At 37.9% G+C, this 17,814-nt stretch overlaps 1 protein-coding gene across 1 annotated transcript in view; it reads right to left on the minus strand.

The window, feature by feature from the left end:
- The window catches only part of IQCH (IQ motif containing H), a 71,585-nt gene that overhangs the window by 30,015 nt on the left and 23,756 nt on the right, over positions 1 to 17,814 (minus strand). Inside the window, exons 11-14 of the mRNA XM_009704815.1 lie at positions 14,806 to 14,889; positions 12,261 to 12,436; positions 7,727 to 7,999; positions 5,584 to 5,775 (exon numbers count right to left, since the gene is read on the minus strand). Coding sequence (XP_009703117.1) covers positions 5,584 to 5,775; positions 7,727 to 7,999; positions 12,261 to 12,436; positions 14,806 to 14,889 — 725 coding nt within the window. The remainder of the gene's footprint in view (positions 1 to 5,583; positions 5,776 to 7,726; positions 8,000 to 12,260; positions 12,437 to 14,805; positions 14,890 to 17,814) is intronic.

A 17,814-nucleotide genomic window follows, 5' to 3' on the forward strand; every position in this document is an offset into this window, starting at 1 on the left:
GGAGCTGAAGTTCTGATATTGCCTCACTGCTGTTTTCTAGCATTTGCCTCTACTCCAGTCCCCAGATGGTGGAAGTAACATTTAAACCTCCTTTCCTCTGCCTTGTACAATAGACCTTGGCACCATTTCAACTGTTTACTCCGGTAATTAACAGCACTGATACCACAACAATTACAACTCCTACAATCTTAACACAATAATGCTATGAATTAGTGAGAGCTAATGGCTGGAAGGTATAGTGGTTCCAGACTGCGAGATCTGTGCATTTTTAGAATAAAATAAAAGGTACAAACAGCACGCTTGCGGTAGACAATGATTACCTAGTAATTAGTTTACACAAAGCTTCCTATTTAATGGCAAAACGCTGTAATTAACGCGTGACAGAAAATCAAAGGGTACTTTGTAAGCATATGAAAAATTAACACTGCAGGCCTATAGCTTTATGTACTGATTAGAAGCATATTAAATCAATAGGACATACAAACCAACAGCTTGCATATCTGATTATGGCAAGTCTTAGGAGTGGATATCATGGCTTTAATTTAACCACCGGATACAATTATCACGCTTTATTTTACTTAAGATTTGAGAATCACCTGAAACAGCGCTCTGGCAGATACACAGATATATTAATAAACTGAATGAGAGCACTACGGCCCGTTCGCAGATACAGTGAATATTTAAACTATTTAGGATAGATCGCTGACAGAGCACCGCCCGTGCTAGGAAACAACCTGCAGCTGTACTGCTTTATAGGCAATCAATTTCTTTCTTAAGTCCTTGGGTTCTTTCTCTTTTCCTAGTAAACATCATATCAGTTAGAAGAAATTTTAAAAGCCTGTCAAAATGCTGTAAATGCATCTCCTGTGTCTCTCTCAGAGTTTCTGGCCCTCTTCAGGCTGGAAAAATACCACATCGGCAATTCCGTCGGTACTCGCTTAAGGACCCCCTCGGTAGACTTTAGGTGTTATACTAAGACCAATTCAACCGCTCGCGATTTATTCCAGTTTCAGTAATATTTGTAGCGTTGCCTGAGAACAAAGCTGGTGGCGTTACAAAAGGTGCTCGGAGTGGTGAAAACGAGAATGGGTAGCAGAAAGGAAAAAAAGCAGCATTAGTAAGCTATGCTGCATTCGAAGATGGTCAGAAACGACAGTGTGCTGGCAATGCCATGCCTCTACAATCACATCTTTGACGGTATTATGGTCGGCTTTATTTTGACCTGTTTACAAACATATGGTCTGTACCCTGAATTCCTTACTTCAGTAAAGAAACAAGATGCGGTACGCAAGCTTCAGGTTTCTTAGAGTGAATGCAATTCATTCAACCAGTGAAGAATCTGCTCATCACTATTCTTGATTTTCAGATAATCACAAAGTTTATCTATTACTTCTGAAAGCTGACCAAAAAAAAATACAATTTAAAGGAACATCCAGCATTTTGCATCATTTCATCTTGGCCTTTGTTACTGTAATTTTCCAATGCAAAATCCTGCAACCAGTCTCTGAATATTGCTTTATGCAACTCAGACCAAAAGTTGGATTTTCCAGATTTGTCACCTTTTGAAAAGGTTTTGATTTCCTCTTACACATTTCAGTGAATTAACCAAGGTATAGTCTATAAGGAAAAGAAACTGTGACAAAATACTGCGACACAACTGGAGGCAGTAAGATTCAAACACTCTAACATTTAAAACAGTAGGCTGCCCAAGCGCATTAAATAGCTTTTTTCTTCTACAACAGATATTTAATGGAGAGTTTGGAAATGGTTGTGTAGCTGTGGCCAATTATAATGGCTTATTGAGAGAATATTTCTTGCTTGTTTTTCCGTGTCTTGTTCTATTCTTGTATTTTCAGCTCTTTCCTTTATCCTCACACGCATACCACTTTTTTTGTCTTCAGTCTGATCTTCGTTATCTTTAGGATTGCTGCTAGGTACACTCACATCGTGTTGCCAGTCCTGGTGGTTAATTAAGAGTCACAGTATAATCAAAGACAATTCTAAAATTAATTTGACTAGTAATTTAATCTAGTGATTTAGATACTAGAGTTCTATAGTTATACAAGAGGACAGGATCTCTGCACAGTCCTGTGTTATTTTATATTAAAGGGGATCTGTTAAAAGAAGAAAAAAGGCAACACTAAGAGGAAGGTGATGTTATCTTTCTTCTGAAAGGGAAGAGGACTGCAAGTGTTCTGAGAATTGGAGGTGGCAGTTTGAGTCCCAAGAGTTGGAGTGAGAGACCAGGAGGCACCGCAGATTTTGACAGCTTGGTGTCCGTTCAAAATCAAACAAAAGGCACCAAATATATTTTGTAGACCATTTTTCTATCAATCTTCAGCTTGAATTCTGTGTGAGCATCTGAGCATCTTTCTTCAAGGTCCTGAAATTATGGCTGTATAAGGTCTGCTTAGCCCTGAATCTTGTCTCTGACAATGGTCACAAGTGAATGCCCAGGAAAGTATGGAAACAGAGCAAGCGTATCCATTCCTCAGATACTCTCCCAGCCTCCAACAATTTGCCACTCAGGATCCCTCTAAGCCAGAGACTATGTCAGCAATGATAGTTAACAGTTTTCTCTTCCATGAAGGTACACGGTTTCTCAGCAAGGGTCCATATAAGTATAGGTGAGATTTCCAAAAAACTGAAAAACTGAACAGCTGACATTCAACAAGAGTGAGATGCCCAGTTTCTTAGCATACTTTGGAATACCATATATTAATAAGTATTACGGATATCTTTCTCTAGCTATTCCAAACAGTTTTTCACTTACTCTAATAGTAGCAGAACCACTTTTTCTGCTATGCATGGACTAACTGAACCTTGAATTGGTACAGAAAATAGGTTGGAAAATCATGATAGAATGGCATAAGAGCATTTCACGCAGCACATATGCCTTACGTGCATATATTAAACAGTTAAAAATCTGTGAATTTATTTGCTCCCTACAATAGTCACTTACATGGCAAGATACAATTAAACTGCTAAGGCGTCTCAGTACTTCCTGCTCTTTTTGAACATAACTGAGGCCAGATCCTGATATTCTTTTCCACACTGGAGAATGTCTCCACAAACGGCCTCGCGATTGCCAAATGTGCACTTGTGGAGGCAGCAGTTCTCCTGATATTGAATATCATTAGAATCTGGGCCTCAGGATGAAATTTTTTATATGCTGACAGAGTTCAGCGGCGCACAGTAGGATGAAGGCCTTACAGAGACGTTCAGCGTACTTTGTGAATTCAACCCTTTATGCAGTTGCAAAATAATTGTTCAGATAACTCAGATGCTGCATTAAGTTAACAAGGTAAAAATCCATCGATAATCCTGTCCTGCACTTTTGTTTGCCCAATGTTATCCTTGAAATGAGGAATCTAAAATCGGTCTCATTTTTAGATGGAATAGATTTTTACACAGTTCAAACTCACAAACTACATTATTTTTAATCCGTTGCCTACTACATACCAATGAGGAAAATCTGGGTATCGTGTCTTAAACTGCTATGCAAATTATGCTATTTGTAAGTATTAACATAATTTAGTGCTTACAGTCATATTCTCATTTCTAATAATTCTACCAGAATGGAGAGTCTTTTCACTGTACTCTTAGCCTGCAGGATAGTCTTTCATCAAGAAGCTGAATTTTTTAATAACCTGCCAGCATACGTTTTGTATGTGGCAGCCTATGCCGATGACACAATGTCTTCATTATCAAAAGAAACAGGTCTACATACTGTAATAGGACATTAAAGCATGCCTGTGCTCATAAACTAATGCTTTGATGTTTAAATGTGTATCATTACAACGGTATTCCTTAACAAAGGATGATTTTAATCCTCTGCTCTCAACGGTAATACTCAGTGGAGACTGCAATTCATTATATAAAAAAGGTCTCCTGTTCTACAAAAGAGGGCTAAACTCAGAAGGCAGAAAAATTTGAACACACATATTCAAACAAGACGTTCAAAATTGCAGCAAGGTTCACGCTTTGCGAAAGCCCACTTTAATACTGGGATGGATTTATGGAGGCTTTCCTGCAAAAATAGGAAATTAGATGAAATATGTTATTCTATATATATTTTCCAACTTCCAACACAGGTTTATGTTTAAGGGCTTCTAACGGGTTGATTCCTGGTTGCATCAAAGCTCAACGAAATGCAGTATAAAAGGGAAACCAAAGAAGGGCAGTTATCACTGTCCTTTATGCAGAGTCACTTAGCCATGAAAGAATTAAACAGGCACAGAAACAGGAACGCTAATACTAACACTAGTTAATACCACTTATATAGGGAATTTATAACAGCAAAGAACTAGACTTGGTGAATCATGTCTTCTGCCCCACTGACTCAGGTGATGGGAGCAGGATCTGGATGTAGCATCAGCTTTATGTCCCAGAGAGCTCAGTGGCCAGAAAATGCTTCCGCTGGGAGGGCTCTCCAGTGCTCTACCTTATAGAGCTTGACTTGCACAGAGTGAGGGATCTTCAGCAGATTGGAGAAATTCGCCCTTCAGCTTTATCTCATGAGCTCTGTTTTATAATGTGGAATTATTTTGTAGTTGTCAAATGCAACAGAACTGTAATCAGCTCAATTTGAAATTTTAATATACAACATAATTCAATTAAACAAAAATTTCAAAACAGTTTTGATTGAATTAAAAAAATTAACAGCTATAATGAGTAGTTTATGTAAATTAAACAATTCTTTCTGGATACATTCCTTCTGGCTTTAAAGCCATTACATTAGGAATGAATTTGGCACAATACACAGAAATATCAAATGCTTATTGAAATTAACATATTTAAATACCAATGAATATTTAAGCTACAAATAGTTCTCTGAATGCCAGAAGTAATGAAGTCCAGTTTCATATGGATTTTTCTGCGGTTGAAATGTGTCATCTTACAGCCTCTCTCAATCATGGGGATTCTTAGGAATCTACTGATGCATGAGTTCATGCTATACTGTTTCCTTCTGTTAAGCATCTCTAGGATCTCTCTTCTTACCTAAACACCCACTGTAATGAAACATGCAGGCATCTAATGATCTCCGAGACCTCAAGTGTTCCATCTTACACAGCTGAAAATGGCTAACGGGTTTAAAAGTTATTAGTGAGGCAAAACATACAGAAAAATAATCCTTAGAAAACCAGTTTAAAAAGTAATCAGTTTGTACGTGGTTTCAAATTGATCAGTATTGTTCAACTATATTAGTGCAACACTTTGTTCCAATAATTCCAAGTTTCCATGTAGATATAAGGCTCTGCCGCCTATATACTTTCATTTATATCTTTGGATAAAGAACACTGTAAAATTTGCACATTATTGCATATGAATGAAGTGTTATGACGCCCAACTTACTCCACAGTTGGATGCCAGGCATTCATTTATAAATTTTGGAATACTTAACTGTTTTATTTGAATTAGTGTTACCTATTGCTTTGTACAAGCTAGTCTGGACTCTTATCAAACTCTTACCAAGGGCTTAAACTGAAAGCGCAGAGAAAAGATTTGCTGTGAGGAAGAACCCCAGAGGACTATCAAGAAGCCGTGACAACAATCAGGACACCCTGCTCCCTTGTTACTTACGTGTGCCCACTTCTTACTCCATATCTCGGGGCTGTATCTCTGACGTTCCTTTTGAACCCAGTGGTAGCATTTCAGATGTGAAATAACATCACAATAGGCAATGCCATTTCCTCCAGATTCATCATTCACTTTAAACAACCAACGCCGCACTTCCGTATTGTCAATGATAAGCTGGCTGAGAACACTAATCATCTGTGGAGCAATGACACAAAGCTGGTTTGCACTATGACAATAGTAAATTTTTCCTCAACATAGACTTCCAGTTCTCAAATATTTGGACTTGAAATTTATATTCTAAATATGGTTTCTTTTTCTTAGAGATGCTTGTGGTGTTACAGTTATCTTGGATACGTAGCGAGAGCAACCTTGAACGTTTTTTGATGAAGACTCTATGGCCTTCATCCTGTACTTGAGTCCAGTTGTGCAGACTACCAAACAGCAACTGAGCACCTTTGGCGGTCGGTGAAGCTGTATTCTGCACAGAGAAATCTGCCTGTCCGGGCTTTTTGTTCTGATGAGGATCTTAGGTTTTGGATAATCAGTACTGCTTAATAAATGTTTGTGACAGGGAACAATACGGGATGGACTACACTATTTGCAAAATCTGAGAAACAGTTGTGCCAGATTCTAACACCAGCCAAAACATCTGTGAAATTTTCCTACTGGAGAGTACATTATATGGTTATAAATGTACAAAGGAGTTACCAGGCAGGCTTTATAAAAATGCTAATTATTTATTTGTGTATGTACACAGATTTAAATGGCTTTAAAATGCCTTTTGCCCAGCTGGTGTAGGATGCAATTAGCTTCTTAGAAACTGCAAATGCCTTTGAACCTGGTAAAAGTATTATCAAATCTTGTTGCATTGGCTAGAACCTTCTACATTTTTACATAGTAATTTTTGGGACTTCTGTTTCTTTTTTTTTTATTGTTGACCTAAAATACAATTACACGTGTGTTCCGGATGCTATTATTTGTCGCTTTTGAAAGTCACATAAATGTGTTTTTCTTGATGACTCCCCTACAGTAATGAAAAGGATCAATAGTACTGTAAGGACTGTACCAATCATAAAGAATTATGTGCTATCTTTAAGTGAAAATTGAATTGCGCTTTAACATAGTGTCCCCTTGCTTTGATTATTTAACCTAAAATGTCAATATTTCATACAAGCAAACAACAGAAGTAGAACTTCCATAACACTGTAGCATGAATCAAAAGTATTCAATTCACATATATTATTTAACGATAAATCAAACAGTTGCTTTTCAGATCATTGATCATGTATTTCATCTACTACAGAAGTTGCAATGTCTTTGTGTAGCTTAGATTGTTTTCAGTGTTAAAGGTGATTAATAAAAAGCAAAGCAATGTGAAAAGCCTTTCTAAGAAGAAGGAATACCTACAAACCATAGCACCGATTATTTTCCTGTATGAGTTGTAGGACCACTATAAAAACATTTTGAAACAAATCAGTACGCATCATACTTAGACATATCATTGCAAATTGAAAAATCAGCTCATAGAATGAAATACTGAGGCACTGAATGCAAAATAAACACATGTAAACTGAATACAGTACAGAAAACTCTTGTGCCTTGTAATTTTAGTTGAGTAATATTTTGTTCTTTTCTTACTGGTCATGCTAAGATGATAGGTGAATTTAGCAATGATAAGCCGGATGCAAAGTAAAATGTCAGTCGCAGATATGCCCAGTGAACCTCAATTTGAATAGGCTGACTGCCTAAGTGGAAGAAATTTTCCCTTCATCAAATACTTCATTTTCCCAGAAATCCTTGCTCTATTTTCAGTCGCTGGTGAAACTCCTATTAACGTCATTGCCGCCATGACTTCATCCACAGAGGAGCAACACAAACTATTTGAAATAACTGGACCAAACGTCCTTATATATTCGCAAGAAAGACCATGAAGAATACCAGAACAATTGTATTACTTCCTGACTAGGATACAAATTGCATTTAATTGGTCAGATGGAGCCAAAAAAGAACCTAACCGCATACATGATTTAATCAAACCCAGTTAGGGTCCAATCAATAGAGTTGTTGCAATTGTGCAAAGTTTGCATCCTGTCAAGTGAAAACAGGCATCTACATGTTGACACATCCCAGGCCACATCTTGCTTACCTGTTCATTGCTGTAGATGTCAGATTCTCCAGGAGGGGTTGGCACACAAGCGCTGGCAAAAATTCGTTTACTTCCAGACTTGGTACTATAGAGATGAGCCACTTCTGGCAGCGAGCCTAATATAGGCACATTTAGCATGTCAGCCACTGCTAAATCATCTTTGTGGGGAAGCCCTCCAATAATGTAGGCATCTCTGCTCTGGATAAGAATTTTTATTCTTTCGATTGTCTTGGGACTGTACTTCAGCTGAGTGGCTAGGCACATGTGATGGTTCTGTATAAAGATAACATTATTCTTGTTAAAAGGTGTTCTTTTCTATTCCATGAACCTAATTTATAATGTTGCACACAATAAATACATTATTAATAGCAGGCTGGGTTATGACCTATCCTGTAGCTTAGCAGTTTAAATTGATAAAAGCTGTTGGGGTGAGGCACCATAATCGTGCACATCTTTAGTGTGTTGGAAATGGGCTCACTGGGAATAGAACTAATTACTACACATCTGTATTTATTTGATCCATGCGGAATTATCCTTCTGTCAGTCGGCAGAGAGGCTGGTGGCCTTTGGATAATAGTGATTCATCTCAGCAACACTTCTGGCATGGTTTAACTCTAAAGCTCCTAAAAATCAATAAAAAAATGAAGAAAACCCCCTATAGCAGGGAATGTATTTCACCATACAGTTCAGCAGTATTTTAAGTGATTCTCTGAGAATAAAACACTTTGATTTACAAAAGCTTTCACTGATCACATTAAATTACTGGGGATATACATTCCCATTACACAGTAGTTCTGATAGCTACTGTAAACGTAACTGCAGAGTACTCAAGAAGAGGGTAGTATTTTTGTTGTTGTTTAAAGTACAAGGGTTTCCACTTTTTGGAAGGAATTTTTCATTTCTTCTAAAAAAGAAGATCTATTGCTGAACAAGCTGTTCATGACAGATGCTATAACCGCTAAATTTAAACTAAGAATATTAGTCATGGCAGGTGAAACCTCAAAGATATTTTCTACAACATATCCTACGCATGGTCTGCAGATAACCCAATTATCTTTCCAAAGATACAGAGGTGCACTGAGGCTGAGAGGAATGGATGTCATGCAGAAAGAGTACAAGAGACATCCACTGCAATAGACTGCCATAAACACATCATAATCATAACAAGAGGAAAATCTTCACATTGAGATGTCATCTAATTTAGGCCCTAGTCAGGAAAGCATTCCTTTTCAGGATAGCATAAATGCTGGATTTGCTAGGAATTTCCAGGACTGGAGAACCCAGAATATTTTCCTTCAAAGTCCCAGATGCTCCTTCACAAGGCCTGAAGTATAAATCCTGATTCCACTACTTGGATGGGTACGATGGTGGAAAAGGAGATGGGGGAGCCCCTGGAAGCGGACAAAAGGAATCCCCTTTTGTCAATCCCTCGGTGCTTTCTCATACCAAACCCACAGCTCCAAAAAGTGCCCCAAGTCTCTCTGTGAAGGTGTCAGACATACTGCAAGGACAGGGAGAGTCTAAGTCAGAGAAATGAGATACTCCTCAAAGTTGCAGTAGGAAAAAGAGAATCACAGATGTGTAAGGGCAAAAAGAACAACAACTGGAGTCTTTTTCCTTCCACCAGTTTTAAAACTGAGACTCTTAATGTTCTGATTCATTTGTTTCCTTTCTCCTGAGCACTGGTATAAAAGCAGGGAGACGGCCCGTTCTGTTGGTCTTGTGGCAGAGTTGTGCCATGTAGAGAACAGGATCAATTTCCAGCCCCGGTCACTTGCTCCCTGGGGCCACGAGTGGTGATGTAGGGACGAGATTTGCTTTGTGTCTCTCAGTAATGGATTTTACAGTTAATTAAGGAGTGCAGGAAACAGGCTGTAAAATCTAGTTCATTCCTGTTTTGAGAGTGGTATAGCTGCCATGATATATAGTAGTGCCAGTGAAAGCAGGTAAAAGCAGAACTGAGGAATCCTCAGAATTCCAGCACAACTGCGCAGAATAGTGGTTCGAGGTTAACCAAAGGGCTAGTTCTTGTTTCTCAAGCCTGTTGATTTTTTTTTTCATTTTTTTTTTAAACTTCTCAAGATCAGACCTTGGCATCAGCCCCACCATGATGAGCAAAGCCACCACGATGCTGTTTTGATATGCTGCTATCAGAGAACCAGGGTAGTGTAACCCTTTGTTAGAAGTGTTTCACAATGCACCGGGGTGCATGAGTCACAAGAGGTCATTCTAATAGCTAGCAAATACCTAAGGACAACGGTATATGGACATCCTTTTCTCAGTCTCTCTCTGCCTCCCCTCTGCAGATGCCAAGGAGCATGGGGCTACCTGCATCTGGGTGTCTTTTCCACGTATTTTCCTTCCATTCAGTTCCATCAAAACAGCTAGGAAACTGGGCAAGGCTGATTTGTGCTTCTAGAGTTGCTAAAGGGAACCTGCTACGGTGCCCTTCAAGCCACACTGTCATATATTAGGAATAAATTTAGATACATTAGGTACAACAAAAGCTTTTCATTAAATAACCCAGAAGAAAGATCCTTAAAAAGAACCTATAAAGCTATAACCCTTACACAGACAAAATGACAGCTGAATCCATGGTCACTGAAGCCAATGGATGACTAGGATCACTTATGAGTACAGATTCTTCTCCACACGAAAGATACATTTCTCAGACACATTAGTTACCAGATGGTAACGAACACAGGATTAATGAAAACAGGGCAGTTTGAGGATTTTGCATATAAAGAGGTGCACCACACTGAGGTGCCAAGGGTATACCTCAGCCTGGTATCACGTAAGAACCGCGCTCGCCCGTTCTCTCTGGTGGCACACACCCTTCTCAGCATTCCACAGCTGGGTAAGTGGCACCATCCACAGCCATGAAGGAACCACGTAGCCCTTGTAACTAAGGTTAGCTCCCTACATCAGACCATGTAACTCTTCCCAGTAAATCATAGCTGCATAATAAATTTTCACAAAGCTGTTTGTTCTTCACCTAGAAAAGAAACTTTGGAATATTTCAACAGAAATTGGAAAAGTGAAGGCTATACACAAGAGATGCATGCCTGAAAGCAACCTCCTTTTACACTGAAACTACTTCAGCCAAATCACCATGACCAAAATCATCCATGGAAAGACATTCCCCATTCCTCGACAACCTGTCCATGTTTATCAGCACATCTTTTATCCGTGACATGATGTGTTTTAGAAGATATTTTTAGCATGTTTTATGTAATAGACTTCTTAAAGCTTCCAACATTTGGTAGTTAGTACTGGAAAAATAACCCAGTATCCAGAGAAAAAACAGCTACAATTATCAAAGTGCAATTTAAAAAGAAAAAATATATCACTGGTATTTATCAAGGATTTACCATCCCAGTAGTTTTACTTTACAAGGTAAGACCCAGCACAGGCAGCTGTGATTCTTGTAGGTTTCCAGCGTTCAGATAAAAGGGCAATACTAAAGAAAAGCCAGCTCCTAAAAACACAAATATCATCTTGATGCTTTTCTCCAACTTCAGAGAAAACAGAACACATTCATATCTACAGAATTCATTTTAACTATGGCAAAACTATCAGACAGCTCTGACTCAGGGGTCCCTCCCTATACAGCAAAAGAGCTAAGCACTTTTCCCACATAGGCGTTTTCAGACTATTGCAACAGAAAAGGATTCATACATACACGCAAGTGTTTTGCTGAACACTACAATACTATAGAACTACATTTGAAAACCAACACATTTATGATACATAAAAAGCTTCTTTACCTTCTGAAGCCATCAGTTTCAATCAATATAACAAATACTGGTTCAACAAAATAACTAGAAGACTGTTATTAATATATATCGAAAACAGGAGCAGGGCTTCAAGCATAGACCCTAGAGATACAAACGTACCACAAAGTTTCATAAAAATCAAATCTCAGCTAAGACACTGTGGAGTTAATATTTACAATATAAAATTATTCTCCCCTGTAAAGAGTCTTCACTGCACTGCAGTGTTTTCAGAAACACTGTACATAGTGTACATTAGTTCAGGTCTCTTTTTAGACCATGTTTTAGCACATGGATTTAAACCTGACTTGACAGGTTTGGAACTAATATTTCTGTATTACCCAACATAAGCAGTTTTAAGTTCTGTTCTTTAAGAAGTTCTGCATTGGATTTAATTGCAAGAAACACTACAAACACATGAATGATTGAAAGCTGGGCTACCCAGAGATAAAGTTTGAGTAATAAGAATGTTTCATTGCTACGATTTGCTTAGAGATATAAATCTATCAAGTTCCCAGTCCCAAGCACATAGTAAGAAGGGACAGTGGTCTACAAATAGCCAATATAGGACTATCTCAATTAAGTCTATAAAGCTAAACCAGGATATTTATTTCCAATGCTCTAACTAGTAGTCTGATCAGTAAAGCCCTTAAACTTGCAATAATATTTCACTGATGTGTACCAGAGCGTTACAAGTTATAAAATTTCCAATTTAATTTTACTGCATCCCTCAAGCTGTAGTAATTAGAAGACAAACTCACAGGGAAGCTGTTTATAGCTTCAGGGGTGAGAATTTTGAACCTGTCCTGCAGGTCACCCATGTCCTCAGGGTTCCCAGATCTAACAGCTGCCTGCAGACCCAGGAGTTTATTGTAATACTGCAGTAACTCCTCACTCAGATGAAGGGGGCAGATGTAGATGACGTCCACATTGGCATCTAAAACAAAGGGGCACAATGTTCATTACTGGAAAAAAGGTAGACTCCATTCAGAACAGCAATCTGATAATTCCTGATCATTTGAGAACACACAGCTTCCCTAAAAGAGCACTGAAAATAAAAATGAGATCTGTAATTCCCAAATCTTAGTGGTTTAACTGCTTTTTCTGTGCTTCAGCATTTCTCTCAAGACAGGTCAGCAACCCAAAGAAACAGCTAGTTTTCGGAATTCAATCTGCAGAACATATTGGGGGCAGAATTTTGAAAGTGTGGCAGGGGGATTTATATGCGCGACTCACATTAACATCAATGGGAATTGCGCACTGCTTTAAAAATATATCCCATTAACTTCAGTAAATTATAAAACTGAGCTATTGAGTTTAGAAAGCTGATGAAATCGCAATTTCATATGCTGCCTGGATTTTGCACGGCCTGTTCCTTTTCTTTTCCTGCCCACACAAAAGCTCATGGTAGGATACCATTAATAACTATTGCCGAGCACGTGAGCGTGCAGATTAGCTAGTTAAATACCACGGTGTGAAAATCTGTTTTTCTGCATGTAAAACAACTTGGGCTGAAAGACAGTGTACACACAAACACTTTGAGGTGAGAAAGTGGAAGTCTTTAATATATGCTGGTTTGGAAAATTTTAACTACTCTGCTCTTCTAAAATATTAATGTTAATAGACGAGCTAATGAATTAACGGGCCTTGCAACATCAATAGAATATGCTGTCAAAAAGCACTCCTAGATTTTGATCCAACTCCTGCTAGAAGTCTTTCATTGTCTTTACTGGGCACAGGAACAAGAGCCCTGAAAGTGCCAGGGACAACTGCTATTACATATGAATGAATCAGAAGCAAAGCAAGTGTTGGACTAAGGAAAACCTGGCCCTAACGTTATAAAGAAATAAGATAACCTACTCATTTACTTTGTTTTGCTGTACTGCTAGAGGCAAACAACTCACATTAAAAATGTATGGCCAGAACGTCAACTGAAGCATTTTAGTAGTACAGCATCTGACAATCAACCCTGTATCTGAAGCCCCGACAGAGCCTTTATATAACACAGTTCATTACCATGTAAGTTTTAAAAATAATTAAAAGAACAGTTCATTAGAACTGTTAGTCAATACTCTATTGCTTTTAGGCATTTACTCAGACTTGCAAAATAAGCCTGAAAATTTACCAGCTAGGGTACAAAAAGACTACTCGCCAACGTCAGCTGAATGGACTGCACTGTCAAAAACTGACAGGCTCAAGTGAATTTGTTGAATAAAATGCTGCAACACATTTTACTACTCCTAGCACTGCCCTATCAAGAGATATACAAGTCTGGTTTGGACACAGTGAGGCTCCAGAGACAGATTAGCTAATAGCAGGTCACAACAAGCAAGGAAATCCTCTGGTATTCTAAAGAAAAGGAAAACCAATATGGTAAATATCAATGCCTTTCTGCCAGGCACAGGTAAAGCTTCTGATCTAGTTCATAATTTAGTTAATATTAAATTAGTTTGTATCTTACTCATGGTCTATTTTACATGTCACAATAGAACCAATTTTCATGTTCACAGATTTTAAAGTGATCAAGAATGCCTGTATGATGCGTTGACTTTGTCCTTTAAGTTTCTAACTATCATTTTAGAGACCAAAAAAAAAAAAACCTGTTAAAAAAATACATAAAGAACAACCAAAAATCCCTGTACTGTGGAAAAACAATATTAGTGCCAAGATAATATATAAAGGCAATTACATTATTATTTTAGGCAACTGTAAATTTCTGGATCTAATATATTTTTGTTACAAACTTACTAAATGGCATTTATAAAATAATAATGATACTGAAATATACATGAATCAAGTAAAGTATGTCATTCCAGGGAGCCAATGAAGTTGGTTATTGACAAAAAAATATTCTTCACTGCTTTGCTTAAAAGAGGACTGTCATTCTAGGAAAAACTTTTTAATGTATGCGTTTTGCCTTGTTTACCAATTAAAAAAAAAGAAGGTTTAAATAAGGGCTTGCTCTTTTCTAGCACATCTTTCTCTCTGTATGAGCCTGAATGAACACTACCGAATTAGCTACCTAATTTTGTAGAACACTAAACACTTCTGATTGTTTGTGGTGCTCAGCATGCCACAGGATGAAGCTGCTTTACCTTATCATGGAGTTGAAAAGAATCAGCATGTTCTTCTTATGAATAATGTGGACGGGAGCAAATGCCATAGCAGATAAATTACTTCTGAGCTTATATATTCTCTATATTTAACATTAATACAAACAGAAAGTCCTCATTGGTCATTCTCTATTACTTACAACTATGGGCAAATATCGGTCGAAAACCAGGCAGCCAACAGCTCACAACATACCCAGAATGTCACACAGCCTTCCCATCTGCATATTCTGTTGTAGACCAAGATCAGGAATTTGCTCACGGATGCATTGGGAGTATCCTGGAAAACAAGTAAATCCCCTCACAAACTGTAGTCAGAAAACCCCCGGTATGTATTTGAAAGATGTCAGACTTTTGGATTAAAAAAGCTGTAATAAAAGTATTTCAAATCCCAAACATGGTACTGCACTAATTACATCATCTTTTTTAATTCACTTCTATTAGTAAACTGATGTAACATCATGTTTTGTCATAAGATTTTAAATACAGACCTAAGTGTTACAGACCTATAGAGCTTTATAATTTAAACATGCTGACTAAGTATTTTGTTTGAGTATCCTATGTTGCGGGATTTTTTTTAAACACTAATAAAATGACACCATCGTTAAGCAAGAATCCTGGTACATTTTGTCCTTCACACAGATAAAAGGCAACAAAATCACTTCATTAAGGAGATGTCTCAGTGATACTTGATCACTTCGTTGCAGAGGATGAATGAGTGGCAGCCTGTCTGAGCTTGGATTATCTATTTGGAGGTCAGACTTCCAACTGGTTGCATACTTGCATTCAAAAAGACGGCGGTAAATGACACAACCGCTGTAACTATCATCTCTAATCCTTTACTTTTTCAATTCAGCGAATTCTAAATTGATCAGTGTGTATATACAAAAACGCGCAGCCACACAATGGGAGTTGCTAGTTGCAATAGCTGCGATTGAATCAATAAGGAAGTTAAGCCTAACATTCAGTGTTTGGCATAAAATCTTGACTGATCCAGTAACAAGATCCTTACAATATTTCCATATATCTGCACATGACCGATCATCTGAAACTTATCAGAAACTTCGTTTGACTAAAATGTGCTCAGTATTTCAGTAATAGTGGATCTTCCAGGCAAATTACAAGGACAATTATTGTAAGTAATCAGCATTCTAAGGTGCTGTGGCAATGACACTTTGCACACAGGAGAGCAGAACATAATAAAATACAGATAAATTGAAATCACTAATTTAATCCTTAATAATTTCTTGAAACACTGACATATTGTAGTTAGCACAATGGCACGAGGCACCTGCAGAACTGCATCAATGTAAAAGATAGTGATTTTTTTGCCACTCCAATATTAAGCTACAGAAATTTGAAAAAGCTTGCTCTGATAACTTAGTCTCAAGGCTTCATTTTGTTCTCTTAGGTGGAGACCAATTTTAAGCCACTAACAATGCTGCCTAACTATTTCAGAACATTTACATTTCAAACATAGAAAGCAGCTGACAAAAAAACGGTCCTCTTGAAAACACATTTATTTTCAAGAACTAAATCTGGGCAGAAAAATAACATGTAAATATCACTCGGAAAACCAGTAATTACCTGAAAGGAATAGTAGTTAAAGTAGCAACTGAACAAAAGTTAAAACTTGCGTGTTGCTATGGTTCTGCAGACACACTATAGCATTATACCAACTACCACATGTACTTTTCTTAGATATATTAATAAAACATATTAATTCACAATGTATTAGCTTCCATTGACATGACCCCATTAGATTTAATGAGAGGAATATTCAGTGCTTGTGAATCATTCACCTTCCAATGGACATTATGAACCACATTAATCCTCACACCTGATACATTTTGAACACTCTGTACTTACACGGCTGGTCATCTGACAATGCTTATTAAAGGCAGAGGTTTAATATTCCTTTCCTTGCAGTTTAAACAAAGTTCAACCCAAATGAATTACATATGCTGTGATTATAGTCTACATGTTCCACTACAACTATAACCTGTGCCATCATTTCTGGTTTGTTATGTACAGCTGGTTTATGTGTCACTAACATTTTGCGCTGAAGCATTTGGTCTCAAATGCAGATAAATTTGCATCTGCCAGAAGCCAAAGCTCCTCTTTTGATTCAAAGAGCCACTACTTTACTTGATCTATACCTGCAATCTGGGTAAGTTAAACTCCAAATGGTGTCTGAAAATAGTGATGTTGATGACAGCTGGCGGTGGCAGAGCACTTGAGGATGTGGTGGTTCATTTGCACGAGGCATCAGTGCATCGTGGCATGCCACCGGTGGAGCTGGTCTGTCGGAGGGTGAACCTTGCAAAGCGAGAACTCAGAATTTTGATTTCTCAGTTCAGGGGCACTGAAAGGACACTGAGGGCCTTCCTCCTTCACGTGAGTTTTACAGTACTGTACGTGCAATGACTTCTGTGGAACGCTCCCAATTCACACAGAGAGAAGCGCAGGGAGAGTTATAGAAGTACTAAAATAAGGAGGGTATGAATTAATGGTACAGAGCCTGCTTTTACCTCCCCTTTCAACCTCAGCCATGACCTAATACCCTTTAACTGCCATTTTCTTAATAAATTTTGCTCATCTCAAAGTGTCTTATCTCAACAAAGAGTCCACAACGCTTTTCAAACTCGCCTTTGAAAAAAGAAGTAGCAGTACAGAGTCGGGGGGTGGGACATGGCACGACAGTTTAAGCAACCATGGGGCAATGTCTGAAGGGGAAGCAGGAAAATGAGCTATCCAGGTTTCAGCCACCTTGTGCTTCCCAGCGCTTGGGACAGGTCTAATAAATAATACCTAACTTTTCTCACTATACTTGGCACACCTGCTGTTCAACTGAAACTGCTTTTCAAAAGGATTCAGGTATCACGCAAGAGGAAGCTTTGATAAATATACAGTAGGCTATACAAGGTAACAAATTTTATGTATTGTAAATGTAACTATTTGGGTGGAAAGACTGATCAATTGTTTAAAAATAGCTGAATGAAAAAAACCCCAGTATTTGAATCCCAAATACTGCAGAAGTGTATTCATCCATTAGAGTGTGGGAGTAACTCTGATTAGAAAGTTCAAATTCATTTTTCCTTACACTAGCTGACAAATATGCTAAACAATGGAATCGACTTTCTTTTTTTAGCTATACTAGAAATCCAAAGTTTTTCTTTTGGTGAAATAAATGGGAACATTTGTT

The sequence above is a fragment of the Cariama cristata genome, unplaced genomic scaffold, assembly GCF_000690535.1.
Source record: "Cariama cristata isolate BGI_N322 unplaced genomic scaffold, ASM69053v1 scaffold2950, whole genome shotgun sequence".
Classification (NCBI taxonomy): Eukaryota; Metazoa; Chordata; class Aves; order Cariamiformes; family Cariamidae; genus Cariama; species Cariama cristata.